Below are 15,669 nucleotides of genomic sequence, written 5' to 3' on the forward strand. Positions count from 1 at the left end.
GCCTTCGTGGATTTAATTCAGTATTTTGTCAGGGCTAGAGGTTACGGTTAGGGCGTAGTGTTAGGCGCTACATAGGCCTATTTGTCGGGGAATTCGGCACTGGTTGTGGAAAAAATAACAGACCAGGGAACATGGGACCCTTTCTGTGAAAAGCGTTTTGTATGTGACTGTGAGACCCGGGGAACATAGGTACACACCTGTTATCATTGTGAGCATGTTAGCATGCCGATGTTAGCATTTACCTCAAAGCACTTCTGTGCAGCCTCGTGAAGCTGCCAGTTTGGCTGCAGACTCTTAGTCTTGTTTTAAGAAATACAGCAACCTCTTTACAGTTTAATCTTTATTTTGTTTATGTGTAAGTAGGCTACTACACACTTGGGTCTTGCTTAACAGAGGCCCTATAGCTGATGTTTGTCTGCACTGAAATAACCAATTTGAATTCAAGTAGTACAGTAAGTTTCAACAAAAGTGAATGTCAACTCTCTCTCTCTGTGTCTCTCTCTCTCTGTCTCTCTCTCTCTCTCTCTGTCTCTCTCTCTTTCTGTAATTGAACTGCTTTGCATCAAATTCATCTGAAAGGATTTGAGCACACTTTTCTTTTCTGACTGCCTTAATGTGACATATTTCAGGCTTAGTGTTCCCATCAACATGCTTAAGTTCATTGTATAATATTACAAATGAAGAAACACTAAGCCAGTTTGCACAGCCATCAAAACGAGGACACCCTGTTCTCGTCTAAATAGGATCAGCTTTGGGAGGATGCTATCATTTTTGACCCACTTGTGAATGTGCGTTTTCCTGCAATTCAATTTCTGATATTATGCTGCTGACATCTATGTCACGCTTATGCTCACAGTAAGCTGTTTGTGTGCCACCTGGGATGGAAACTTTCAGCAGCTATTATGATGAAGAAGCTTAACCTCCATGTAATCCCCCTCGTATACACTCCCTTTAAACACCTGCACGTTTCAGCTAAGTCAACAATCAGTTTGTCTGTGCAGCGTACTGTCTTTTGCATGCCACAGGATCAAACATGCAGTATAACACGATGTTAAAAAAAAAACTATAATTCAGAGATAGATGAAGGGAAGATACAGAGCTGAATGACATGATAGAATAAATCAGAAAACTTCTGTGAATAAGTCTCACAGGGACATTTGAACACTTTCATTCAAAAACAAGATCATGACCATAGACAGCAGGTGTTCTGTGAATTACACATCTAAATTAAGACGCCTCTATGTGTCAAACCAAGTCCACACTAAGATTAGTGTGATCAGGAAGAGGAAACAGAGGTAGAGTTGAGTAATATGCGCTTATTATAGCAATAATAGCAAGTGGTATGTATTTATTTTCCTGTTTCCATCACAGAATCACTTTGCTTATCACTTTATAATATCAGTTTTGTAAACTACTAGACTTTTTATATTTCTGCAGTCACTTTTCTCAGCCATTCATGCAGAAATTGCAAGATAAATGAGCGCAAACACTGTTGCAACATGCTGCTCTTAGAGTGATATGATTGTGAAGAAATTCTACAGTCCCAGCAGGCCATGAGCATTTCCTGTTTTAGCTGGGCTGTTACATGAACAACTTAAACATATGCCCCAGATTAAAGAAAACTCGCCTCAAATTGCAACTAAATGGTCCATGAAAGGAGATTGTTTTTGCCAATGACTGTTTCCGAGGTCAGGAATGAACTTTAGATCTCAATTCTGTGACAATTAGGCAGAGCTGTATGATACATGCGAAAAGCTCCAGAACATTTACCAAATGGACTAAGTGTTAAAACTGTTTTGTCGACTATATTTTCAACTTTGATGGAGAGTCTCATTCATGGGCTGAATTAAACTAATCTCAGCTTTCTGTTTGACTTTGCCTGATCCTATTCACACTTTTTACTATCCACCTGCATCAACAGTAAACTTCCAGTGTCGTCAGTTTAGAGGCATGTTGAGTCAGGAAGGGGAATTCAGCCATAGTTTTTGCTAGAGTGAATTATATTTGTGCCTATACACACAAACATCCGCAGCCTCTTACCCCTCACTCCCTGTCAGGCAGATATCTTCTCCATCTTGGCACAGCTCCAAAGTGGTGAAGCCCGACTCCTCCACAGTGAGGACAGGTGACATGAGAGGGGGTGCAGCAGGAGGTGAGCGGCTCCCACAGCATTCCCCCTCTGCAGAGCCCTCGGCGAGGCTTTTGGCCTCCAGGGCGAAGCCTGGATGGGAGGGGGTTCCCGAACCCTCAGGTGCCCCTGAAATTTAGCAGAGGATCAGGAGGTGGATGTGTGCCTGCTTTCTTTTGTCAGTTAGGACAGCACCTGTCTCACTTGTCCAGGTCCGTGCTGAGTCTGTCTGCTAGCCCGAAGCCTACATGTGTTCCCTTGTGTCCCGTATCCAACTTCCTTCCTCATGTCTATCTCAATATCCCTCTCTGTCCCACCCCACCCCACTGCCAGGCTGCAGGCTTTGGAGAGGAGCAGGATTAACGTCTCTTTCGATTACAGAGGCTGGATGGGTGACGTCAGCCAAGCTTGACCGTCCCCTCTGATGAGTTGGCACACTGTGTCACTGGTCCATCTGTAAAGAAACATATGAAGGGCACACAGATGGAAGCCAAATTAAATCAGATGGAGCATAACTGCTTTCAAAATGGGCAAGGAGATCTATCTTCCCCGCCCGGTCTGTCTGTCCACCATGTCTCTCTCTCTCTCTCTCTCTCTCTCTCTCTCTCTCTCTCTCTCTCTCTCTCTCTCTCTCTCTCTCTCTCTCTCTCTCTCTCTCTCTCTCTCTCTCTCTCTCTCTCTCTCTCTCTCTCTCTCTCTCTCTCTGTTCCCAACTGTTTGTGCTGTTGCTCCATCAGTGGATTTAGATTTGGACGGTTCATGGAATTAGCCCAGGGATCAAGGGCTCAGGGTTGGGCAGGGGATAGATATATTTATATATATATAACAGGCTCCAACTATTGCTAAACAGACAGAACGCTGCTAACAGCAGTGTGTAATCCCTTACAGGCTAAGTCAGTAGGTTATATATGGAACAAGGTAGTGACAAAGCTCGTGCAACATGAAAGGAATCCTGTTTCTGCAGAACTATGATTGAAGAATATTCTTCTGCCAGATAATAGCCACGTGTACATTGTGTTATTAACTTTGGGAAGTCCCTCATGCAATGAATTCTCTCTCTCTCTCTATATATATCAGTCGAGTCAATTGCAGCTTTTATTAAGAACCACATTATCAATAAGTTATTATAGATAAAAATCCCAAACAACAAGCACAATCTAAAACTTTGGAAAGTGTATTTTCCATTCAGTGTTAGGGGACATTTCCACTCCGATCTTTGTGTTGTGGCAATTGCTCTCAAAATTGGTGCTGAAAATCTGCTCCAGGAGACAGAACCGGCGTCGTATCTGACCTTGCAGAGACACCAGTAACTGTGAGTTGCTCTCTACATACAGATTAGTTGCAGCTATGTGTGAGTTGTTCAGGTGATATATAGGAGCAGAAAACGGAAACGATGCAAGTGGGCAGGCGAGGAGGGACGGATATTACAAGAAAAGATTAGCATGTGTGTATGCTTGGGCTAACTGTGTAATTTTCCACCATGTACATGAAAAAAAGTTTAAATCAATCGGTGTGTAACTATAATATATTATTTTAAATCACTCCTCAAAACACATCTGTTTTAAAGCTGCTTTTATGTCATTATTCCATTTCTTTTATATTCTTGTTTATTTGGGTTTTTATTTGGACTTTTGGTTTTGTTTTAATTCTTTTAATTGTTTTTACATTCATATCTGTAAGTACCCTGAAGTACTTGCTTTGCTACCTGGTACTTTGTCTCTTTTCCCCATGTCTCTCAATGCTTTACTCTTTGTCATTCATTTGTCATAGTTTGTAACACTTTTGTACACTTTGTAACTTTGTTATTGAAAAGTGCTATATAAATAAAGTATTTTTATTAGTATTATTATGTTATTATTATTAATTTGATTTAGTTTAATTTAATATACTGACATGGTGGTGTGGTGGTTAGCACTTTCGCCTCACAGAAAGAGGGTTCCTAGCTGGGGCCCTTCTGTGTGGAGTTTGCATGTTCTCCCCGTGTCTGCGTGGGTTTTCTCCGGGTTCTCCGGCTTCTTCCCACAGTCCAAAGACGTGCACGTGTTAGGTTAATTGATGACTCTAAATTGCCCGTAGGTGTGAATGGTTGTCTGTCTCTGTGTGTCTCTATGTGCCCTGCGATAGACAGGCGTCCTGTCCAGGGTGTACCCCGCCTCACGCCCAATGTCAGCTGGGATCGGCTCCAGCACCCAGCAATGCTTTTCAAACACCTTTATTAAAGGGCAGCAGACTGCAAACTAGAAAAACCACACACGCCTTTGCATTTGTGAGTCTGTCAGAAATGTGCAACAACCACTCTTTTCCAAGGCAGTAGCAGGTAAGGAGCTCTTCGCTCATTCATGTTATATCTGTTTAAGGCATTACATGTCATTGTGTGTGTCAAAATAAATGGTCAGTGTATTTAATTTTAGGTTTGACAAATTTATATGGTGGCAATAATGTTAGCAGTCACAACTGTTAGTGTCCTCTGTCCGCTCTGTTATTCTCTTTCAAATTACTTTATATGAGTCAAACAATACTTTTTGGGAATTCTCGTAAAAAGGAATTTTGCATGCATGTTTACAAAATACTAAAAGGACTCTTTATTGTATAAAACACATTAATCTAGAGATTACAACTAATCTTTTAAACGTTTCAGGCCATCATTTCATCTTTAGTCATGGGGAGTGTGTGCAGTTGCCAGGACCACTCTGGTGAAGCTGGTACATGTATTTTTTTATAATTATATGCAAAGATATATAAATAATGATAACGAGGGCGACTGGCAGAGTGGGTCGTCCTCCATTTGAGAGATTGGCGGTTCGATCCCCACCTCCCCCGGTCCACATGTCGAAGTGTCCTTGGGCAAGACACTGAACACCGAATTGCTCCCCGTGCTGCTCATGGGTGTGTAAATGTGGTGTGAATGGTTACATTAGATAAGATGTAGATGTCCACTGCCGAATGGGTGAATGTGACAAACACTGTGGAAGCGCCTTGGGTAGTCAGAAGACTAGAAAGGCGCTGTACAAGTCCATCACCATTTGCCATAACCTTACTGCTCATTTCTGTCATATACAGTCATACATATTTTATCTTGTACATTTCCTCTACATTTAACTTATCTGATTTAATTTTCCGTGAAGTTAATTTTACCTGTATTCTTACATCTACTTCATATATATTTAAATTAGAGTTTATTGTTTACAGTTTTTTCTATATTTATTTAGCTAAGAGTTTATTGGTTATCTTATACTGTATTTTGTTTTACCTCCCTTGTGTTTTTGTAAGCTGCTGGAAACTCAATTTCCTTGCAGGGGTCATCCCAAAGGGATCGATAAAGAGAAGTCGTGCCCACTTTAATTCGGAGAGCTCTGACAAGTTTGGGATTTTGAGCTCGACTGTTGGAGTTTTCAAAAGTTAAACTTACTGTAATTCAATATTTGGGTTGTACTGGGATAGTTGTTTGAGACAAATGAAAACTTCATAATTTTTAATTAACTTAAGCATTTTTGGACATGTAATATTTATGTAGTTGTTTACTTATCCTGTTCATGAGTTTGCTCTATGTGTGTACTAATATTGTTTTTCAGTTTTTCTGTTACATTTTCAAAGCATTGATCCTGAATTTCACAACTAAGTCACTGTTATTACTGTTTTAGCCAAACCTATTCCAGAAGAACCAAAAAAAGGAAAGAGTTCAGTTCCTGACATCCCAGCTAGTAAGTCAAATAATCCACATGTTACTGCAAAGACTTGAGCAGCAAATCCATGTACTCTAACGGCTTATCTGCTTTGTTGTCACCACCGCAGGAAAAGTTGTTGCCTTCACAACCAAGCTGAACGTCGCTCACAGCACCCCGTACCACTCTGGTGTCCTGCAGTTTGTGGATGTGCTGGTCAACGAGGGAGACGCCTACAACCCTGACACGGGCATCTTCACCTGCCCCCTGCAGGGACTTTATCACTTCACTGTGCACATGTCTGTGTGCGGACGGGGTCAGTGTGCCATATATAAGAATGGAGAGAGTTTGGCTTCAGTGTATCACACTAGTGTTCCTGATAAATGTAGCCAAGTGGCCAGTATCAGCAGCACAGTGCAGCTGTCCGTAGCAGACATGGTGTGGGTGAATTTATGGGGCCATGGTCGACATGAGATCATCGCAACAGAAGATAATGACACCGTCTTTGTCGGGTTTAATTTAGGGTAACAGTGTCAGATACAGGAGTTAAATTGTGTTAAATGTGCTCAAGCGTGATGTGAGACTATGAATTCATCATAATTTACTGTGTAAGTGATCATAAAGGACCAGTGTGTGGGATTTAGTGGCATCTAGAGGTGAGGTTAGAGATTGCAATCAACTAATGGACTGATGAAACATAATAATGCATATTATATTCCATTTCTGTCAAAACATCTGCATAAACCTACACCTAACTGAATGTAATGATAAATTATGTGGCTATATCTGTTTTGTTGTGTTTATTTTTTCAATTCCAATTCTTAAATCATCTGTTTACAAATATATATTATATTAAAGAGATTATGCATATCCATTTGGCCTGTGTCAACGTTTCTTGAACATTTAACAATTGAATACATTTCTGGGTTAATCTTTGTGGCTTATGACAAAGGAATTAGGATATTGCACCTGAAGGCAACAACCTTACAGCTGTTCAAAAAAGTATACATTATTATATTATTCAAGGGGGCATTCTTTGCCTTGAGAATGCACATGCCAAAAGTACAATGTTCATTTGTATGTATTAAATGCAAAATTATTCTTAAAATTCTGATTTTTATTTTTTTCTCATCATATAATAAAATACAGTTGCCAAAACAGCAAAATGCATTACCTGTCAAACACCATTTATCACTTAGTATGTTATTTTTAGTATGTTATTTTTCACCCAGCCTGAGCACCAGTCAGATCTAATTTCACTAGGTTATAACTTCAAGAATTGGTTTAAGTGTTGTTCTGACACCTAACCTGTACCACATTACTGCAGAATGCAAATCAGTGAGCTCATACCTTTATGTTTGTTATGGCAGAGAACCAACAATACCTGTTTTTAAACACCAGTTTACTTGCCAAGAACATTTCGAAACATTGCTTTCCCTACCAATAGAGCTGACTGGGACCGTGTGTAAAGGCCAGAAGCCGAGGCACTACAACTGATTATCACTTTGTGAGGCTATGGCTGTGTTTGAAATCCAGTTTACATGTTTAATACAAACCAATAACAGCATATCTAGATGAGTCTTTGATGATGGAGTCCAAAAATCAGGAAAATTCCCCTGTGAAATGTAATATTCTGAATACCATCAGTAAACTCCACCTTTGCAAACAGGAAGTCTTTAATTATTGCAGACACTATGTTATTACAGAGTTAACAAGAATATGACAGACTATGATGCTTGAGCTGATCGTTCAGTGTAAACTGTCTTTTTCACTATTACTCAACTGCTTGAGTCTGAATTAAGGATAAATACCGTACAACAATATTAATCACTGGACAGCATTTGACATTTCCCCTGACACTGATAGCATGCCTGCTCTGTCATACTGTGATCTGTTAAGTTGTGAGACAATATCTGCATCAATGCCACTTCCTTCCTTCCTTCCTCATTGTTAACACACCTCAAAGATTGTGTTGTCACCCTCTAATTACAATAAACTGCTCAGAAAATGCTCTAAAACTTGTGATTATTATAGCTTGTACCAGAATCTTTGCAAAACATTTTTGCATGTTGCATCAACAGAAAACCAAAGACAACCTCACTTGTGTCTGCCTGTTTTTCAGCCGATGATTGAGAAAATACCATAACACATCACGTGAGGCAGCAACAGGTACAGATATCTTTGTTTTATACAAAAATGTGTTAGATTTGAATTAAAATTTGCAATCAAATATAATCAAAAGGATCGAGAAATGCTTTTTATAGTATGACTTGTGCTACTGCAATAGATAAGTTTGATCAACTTACATTTCTGAAAATATATTCACATATCTTTCTTTTTTTTGCCATTTCCTTTTAACAGTGTCATGCCATCCTCAGTCTATTTAAACCTATTGTCTTTTAAAATATTATTAGTATGACTTGTGCTTTATAAATAAAGTTTGATTGATTGATGATGATGTGAAACATCATACACATTTTGCATGTGCATTTTTACAGACAAAACTTTACTCTGAAAATATTTAGAAAGGGAATACAAAAGTTTCTATCTTGAAATGATAGAACAAACTCCTACTGTTTAATGTCTGGACCTAATGTCTGTCTTTGCCCATGTTAGGCAGACCTGTAGCCTTCACAGCCATGCTGAAGGTTGACGACAGCTACCCAAAACCACTTGGAGCCCTGAAGTTTGCCACTGTGATGGTCAACAAGGGAGGATGCAGCTGTCCTAACACAGGCGTCTTCACCTGCCCGGTTGACGGTCTCTATCACTTCATGGTGCACATAAAAGTATATGGACATGGACAGTGAATTAAATAAAAATGGAGAGAAAGTAGTGTTGCTGTATCACACAAATGAGCCGGATAAGCTCAGCTGTAACAGTAGTCAAGTGGCCGGTACTAGCAGCGTGGTCAAACTGTCTAAGAAAGAGGAGGTCTGGATTAATTTAGGGGCTCAGGGTCAACAAGACATCTTTGCTACACATGATAATGATACTTCACTAGGTTTTATTTGTTATTTTATGCATATCCCTCATGCATATACTTGATAATTGTCAGAATACCTTGTGATCTTATTGAAAGGAAATCAATTATCATGCGTGGATGAATAAAGCAGACATCTCATTTAGCGTCATGTTGATGCAACACCCAGGATAATAAAACCAGGAACATCGTGCTAATGTGTTCTTCTTTGTTTACTTGGTTTAAATGAAATCATCACTTTCCCTGTTTTCTCTGTAACAGAACCAACAATGAGAAAAAGGTATAAATTGTTCATCCAAGTAGCCTGAAAACCAAAATTCAAATCATAGAATCGGAGTCTGCATCAGCTGATTGACGAGAATTATATGAATATGAACCGTCGACACTGCTTCTTTGCTGCTTCTTTGGAGAGAACAGCTTTTAAACTGAGAGAACAGGTTGAACCTGGAAACCAGATGAACAACTTCTGTCTCTGCTTGTCTTTATAGCATTTGCTGCATTCTCCTGCAAGACAACAACAGGTAAGAAGCTCTTTTCTCCCAAGTCAGATTTGTAAAAATAAAAGCATCAAAAAACATTTGAAGGCACTTGCAAATCATTCTTAAAGAGCTTGCCTTATAGTGTTAATATGCATTTGTTTTGTATTGATTAGACAAATGCAGTGAAAGTCAGGCAGGGAGAGATTAATGCTGAAGAGATGAGGCTGTTGTATTCTTGCGTATAACCACCATTCACCTTTATTTTAAGAATCTAAAAAATGGTGGCATGTAGACAATTAGATTACCGATATTATGTTGTAACTATCACGATATTGCACTCACTTAATTCTTGTTTTTTCACAGACGTGCATCACATCAGTGGTTGTAGTCATGGCTTATGAATCAAGACGTGGAGACAACCTTCCTCCATCAGGTAAAACAACAACAACAACAACAACAACAAACAAACAACAGCATTTTGAGCCTCATGTCCCTCCATAACACCAAAGGCTGCACCAACATTCAGACTAACTCTCTAACAGCCAACGCCCTGCTGGGTGCTTATGTGCATTATCACACAACAGGATGGATAGTATATTTTAAACACAATTGTAATATTTTTTTTGTATGACTGTATGATGTGCACTACTCTTATGTATGGGAAGGCTACTGTACAAAAGAGGATGGGTAAAAAACAAAGAATGTTTGCATGATTTTGTTATTTTTACCATAATAAATTTCACTTATATTGTTGAATTGATTAGTTGGTGACCATGTGGAAATAATTATTATCCATTAACTTAATACGGTTAAAAAATTGAAGTACATTACCTTAAATTATTTGCGCACTATTGGCTGTCAATAGCTAAATTTATTGTACTAACAATTAGTTGTATTGAATTTCCATCCAATCCCCAATCATTTTTACCAAGCCATTAACTGATTTTGTATTGGCTGTAAACAACATTTCGCCTCACAAAAGATTGATTGAGTGCAATCATTAATGCACATTTCTCGGGTTTGGTTACAACAGAGACAAACTATTTTTAGTTTTACAACATTGTAAAGTCCTTGCTCTAATTATCCTGATGTCGCCCACTCCAGGCACTGTAGCCTTCACAGCCAAGCTGAATATCGATGACAGCTACCCCTGTCACTCTGGAGTCCTGAAGTTTGCCACTGTGCTGGTCAACGAGGGAGGAGGCTACAGTCCTAACACAGGCGTCTTCACCTGCCCCATGGATGGCTTTTATCACTTCACTGTACATGTGTCTGTGTATGGGCGCGGACAGTGTGGTATATTCAAAAATGGAGAGAAAGTAGTGTCTCTGTATCACACCTCTCTGCCTGATAAGTGTAGCCAAGTGGCCAGTATGAGCAGTGTGATCAAACTGTCAAAAAACGACGAGGTCTCTGCGAATATTTGGGGACCTGGCAGAAACGATATATTTGCAACTGAAGATAATGACACTGTTTTTACTGGAGTTCGTTTGGGCTAATGACAAGTCAATAAAGTTCTTGACAGACCCATGAGCCATTAAACCACTTCAGTGTGTTTATTATTGGTTGAAATGTGTTAGCATAGGATTTTTTCCTTGTACTTTTGCATCAACAATGTCAATGTTCAACTGACGTAAACTCTGGTTCTGCTGCATAAACCACAAATAATTATATAATATGGCTGAGCATATGAAATTAAGGTGCCTGAAAAGCTTTTTCTCAGTCTTACCACACCTTTTTTTTTAATTTATGCAGGGATTATATCACAAATTACATTGCAGAAAGACAAAATACAGTCAGATAAGAAAAGCATGCATTTATTAGTCCCGCAAGGGGAAATTCACTTTTCACTCTTTTGTTGTTAAAACACACACAGGCCTCAAATATGCACACATGCACAAACAGGATACACATGCATTAATGGAGAGATGTCAGAGCCCAGAGCAATTTTGGGGGTGCGGTGCCTTGCTCAAGGGCACCTCGGCAGTGCCCAGGGTGTGAAATGGCACCTCTCCACCCATCAATCCACCCTCCTCTATTGGTCCATATGGGAACTTGAACCTGTGACCCTATGGACTGAGCCACTGCCACCCCATACAGTTCACGTTGCCAGAATCTCAAATCAAAGTTCTTCTATAATATTGGCGCTTTTTATTGCTTTTTTGGTTTTGTAAGTGTTCTGTTGAGGTGTAGTAGTGTTTCAGTTCGACAGTAAACCTATGTGTGCATCCAGTCCGTTTAGATTTGTGGATGTGGATCTCGGGTACAAGCGGCCGAAATGGGTTTTCTCAGGAGGGTGGCTGGAGTCTCCCTTAGAGATAGGGTGAGAAGTTCAGCATCCGTGAGGAACTCGGAGTAGAGCCACTGCTCCTTTGAGTTGAAAGGAGCCAGTTGAGATGGTTCGGGCATCTAGTAAGGATGCCCCCTGGGCGCCTCCCTAGGGAGGTGTTCAAGGCACGTCCAGCTGGGAGGAGGCCTCGGGGAAGACCCAGGACCAGGTGGAGAGATTAGATCTCCACACTGGCCTGGAAACGCCTCGGGATCATCCAGTTAGAGCTGGTTAATGGGGTCCCCTGCTAAAGATGCTGCCCCCATGACCCGACCCCGGATAAGCGGTTGAATATGAGATGAGATGAGATCTCTCCCAGTCTGGGGAGGAGCTGCAGTCTTCCCAAACACAAGAGGCGCTGTCTCACATATCCTCATGTGCACGCATGCGCAGACGGACTGTTTTCAAACGACCGGAAGCACACCGCCGGCAGTGAAGTGAACGAGCGTCGCATTTATTATTTTTAAGGTTTAGCTTCAACCTACAGTGTTTTCCAATGGATTTAGAAACTGGAGCGTACGAACCAGGGTTTGTTGGGATTCGGTTTTGTCAAGAATGGTGAGTTTGTGGCCGAAGAGAGGTCGGATACGTTAACCAAGCGAGCTAACGTTAGCTCACCTTTACTTGTTGAAGCTACACGCACGTTAACCTCAGGTTTGCATTTATAGGGAATCTAATTATTCCTTTTTTGACATGTGAAAATATAAAGCAGGGTTTGGTAACGATAATCTTATTATTTTGATACAATACTTTATTCACAAATGTCGTTACTCGATGTATTTATAAATGAGTTGAATCAAAACTAAGACATACAGTACAGACGGAAAGTTTGGACACACCATCTCATTCAATGGGTTTCCTTTTCTTTTCATGACTATTGAACTAGTAGATTCACACTGAAGGCATCAAAACTATGAATTAACACATGTGGAAATATGTACTTAACAAAAAAGTGTGAAACAACTGAAAATCCGCCCTATATTCTAGGTTCTTTAAAGTAGCCACCTTTAACCTAGAATATAAGGCGTATTTCCAGCTGTTTCACACTTCTTTAACTATACATTTCCACATGTGTTAATTCCTAGTTTTGATGCCTTCAGTGTGAATCTACAATTTTCATAGTCATGATGAAATAAAGAAAACTCTTTGAATGAGAAGGTGTGTCCTGTACTGTATGTAAAACTGCAAAAGCCCTACATCTGCATGAATATCTATGCACCTTATTTCCTGACTGACTTTGTAATTTGACCGAAAGGTATTCAATTTTATTTTAGTATTTAATTGTATTTATTTATTATCATTATTATTATTATTATTTGTCTAGTCATTTATTTATTTTTGTTTTGTGTATCTGTCGTTTATGTCACACACTTGGTTGTTTATATTGTAAATAACTTTTATTAGCTTGAATTTGTTGCATGCCTTTCTGATTGTGCAATAAAACATTTTTTTTCATTGTCATAATGAATACATTAGCTAACGTTGCGTCTTATTTTGTAAAATACTTTGAAATTTCAGGATCCTAACTAAACAAGCTGTCTTACTTTTCCAGTAACAACATGTTATACCCTAAAGAAGACAAGGAGAACCGTATCCTGCTTTATGCGGTAAGTACGTTTACTTAGTCCATGTTTGACCAGTCACTCGAGTTAAGTTTACCTGAGGAAAGGTGTGAGCTTAAATGTCCCTTGAGCCTGTGTTAAGATGCTGAATGCCCTGTCTCTTTATCCAACTCAACACACAGTGCAGAAACTGTGACTACCAACAAGAGGCAGACAACAGCTGCATCTACGTCAACAAGATCACCCACGAGGTTGAGTAAGTAAATGAAGCCACAGAAATGGACAAAATCTCGCATTTGCTTTGAATTAACTAATGTCTCACTGCAGTTTCATCTCAGCTTTAAAGGGTATACGTTAACACCCTTTGAAAACCTTATTTTTAATGCCCTCCAGTTCTTTTACCTTTGGGACTGATACAGGATTAGCTTATTTCTGTCTGTCTCAAACAAACTTTTCATTCTGGTTGAAGTTGTTTCCTGGTTTTTGTACAACTATTAAACTTTACCCCTTTAACACCAAATATGGTCACTGACCAATCAAGTTAAATGCATTATTCAGGCACTTTCAGCTACAACACACCTGACATTTTATAGGATCTTTTTAACATCAGTAAAGGAGAATCAGTGGATTTTAATTCTGCACATCCAGACTGCAGAAAGTATAAATATGGTATATGGTATAAATAAATGTTGAATGACTACACATAAGGCTAAACATTTGTTTAGTACACAGTACATTATGCATTTCATGTGTGTAATTTCAGTCATTTGGGGGCTAATTGTTGGTAGGTCATCTAGCATTTTTCTCTTGTCTTTCTCCAGTGAGTTGACACAAATCATCGCTGATGTATCTCAGGATCCAACACTACCAAGGACAGAGGACCACCCCTGTCCGAAGTAAGTTTGACTATAATATGTGATCCTCACTCATTCTCTCTGGAGACCCCTTATTATTCATCTGTTTAATTAAGGTAACATTTCTTGTGTTGTTAATGTGGTGTAACATTCATTCAGTGCCGTTTCATTTCAGCAGAGAAAAGCTGAAAAACTTTGGCCTCAAGAGGGCATAAACTTGACAACTAAATTCCTTATTCACAGTAACTCGCTTTTATATAGTCTTATGCACTGACAAGTACCAGAAACAGAGCAAACTTGCTGTCTTATTGGTCTCACCACCTGACAAATACACGGCAAGTATCTACTGGCAGCCTCACCACTTTTGACCAGCCATGCTTTTACAATAAAACTGTATATTTAGCTTGCTGTATGAGTTTTTACCAGCCAAACAGTTACTTAATTGCTTCTCCATCTTGTGATGAGCAGGACAACTAGTGCACAGTTTCCAGCTATCCAAAGCTCGAGACGGGCAGCGGGGTTGGAACTCTTTTTTTTGCTTTTACAGTAAAAATCCTCTCCTGGTTGAGAAATGAGGCGTTGAAACATTGAGCGGCTGTGTTTGTAATCGTTTCTAATTTTGTGCCCACGCTCTGTCTCTTCCCAGATGTGGTCACAAGGAGGCAGTGTTCTTCCAGTCTCACAGTATGAAGGCTGAGGTAATTATCATTGATGATGAAACCCAAATCGATGATCTGTAGTCTCAATATTGTTCTTCTATGAATTAGTTGGCTATTTTTCTGTGGTCGGTGCTGTTTTCCACACATCTTGTGTTTGGATTTTAAGAAACAAATTTACAAAAGTCTTATATTTTGAGCATGTGTTCTGTTTGTCCTGACAGGATGCTATGAGACTGTACTACGTCTGCACGGCCCCTCACTGTGGACACAGATGGACAGAGTAAAGCCGGTGATAATGAAGAGGTCTAACATTTTCATATTGCTGTTGACAAAAAGCTGTAGCTAGAGTTCTTTTTTTACTCTTACTGTGCATTGTTTTGTCAAACAGCAGAGCTGCCAATGTTTGTAGACCCTGAAATTATCTTCGTCTGATGACTTGCAGTTTGTCAGACACCATCTTGTGAATATAATGTATTAATAGTTTTTATAGCAGTTGTCATTTGTCAAATATGATTTTTTTTAGATTAAAAGAATACAATGTTTCAAATGTCTCTGAGTATTTAATGAAAACATGTAAAAAAGACCAACACTAAATGGGCCTCTTCAATTTCCAGACTACTTAATCATATCAGGGTTATACCATGTTTCCTCCTGCTGTAAAAGCATACCTGATATTGCGAAACGTGTACTACTGATTTCCCCTGAAAACTCCCATGACACTAAACATAATATTCATGTCACTGTGTGTAATGTAAACCGTGCATTTTTAACTTCCTCCTTTTTCAAAACTATTCCAAACAACCTGTTGGGCAACTGTAGAGTCTTGACTATTACTCAGCCTACGTGTCCAAGTGGAATATAACTTGTGTGTTCATGCATCCACGTGGAATAACACAGAACACAGAAGGTATACTTGTCATGTAAGAGCATACCTGATATTGCAAAACACGTACTACTCATTTCCCCTCAAAACCCCCATGACACTTAACTTAATATTTCTGTCACTGTCACTT

The 15,669-nt window shown here is 39.4% G+C and overlaps 1 protein-coding gene and 1 long non-coding RNA gene across 2 annotated transcripts; both read left to right on the forward strand.

Annotated features, from left to right (window-relative positions):
* Window positions 1-9,226: 9,226 nt before the first annotated feature.
* LOC310946981 lies at window positions 9,227-10,797 on the forward strand. The gene is made up of 3 exons (XR_014593197.1): window positions 9,227-9,294; window positions 9,616-9,685; window positions 10,357-10,797. It is a non-coding gene; the product is annotated as an uncharacterized lncRNA (long non-coding RNA).
* An 847-nt stretch (window positions 10,798-11,644) lies between these two features.
* On the forward strand, window positions 11,645-15,108 carry polr2i (RNA polymerase II subunit I). The gene is made up of 6 exons (XM_083914435.1): window positions 11,645-12,139; window positions 13,134-13,188; window positions 13,326-13,399; window positions 13,965-14,039; window positions 14,644-14,695; window positions 14,878-15,108. Exons 1-6 carry the CDS (start codon window positions 12,078-12,080, stop codon window positions 14,938-14,940), a joined length of 381 nt encoding a protein of 126 aa, XP_083770561.1. The 5' UTR covers window positions 11,645-12,077; the 3' UTR covers window positions 14,941-15,108.
* Window positions 15,109-15,669: the final 561 nt, after the last annotated feature.

The sequence above is a fragment of the Echiichthys vipera genome (genome assembly GCF_963691815.1).
Source record: "Echiichthys vipera genome assembly, chromosome: 5".
Lineage (NCBI taxonomy): Eukaryota > Metazoa > Chordata > Actinopteri > Perciformes > Trachinidae > Echiichthys > Echiichthys vipera.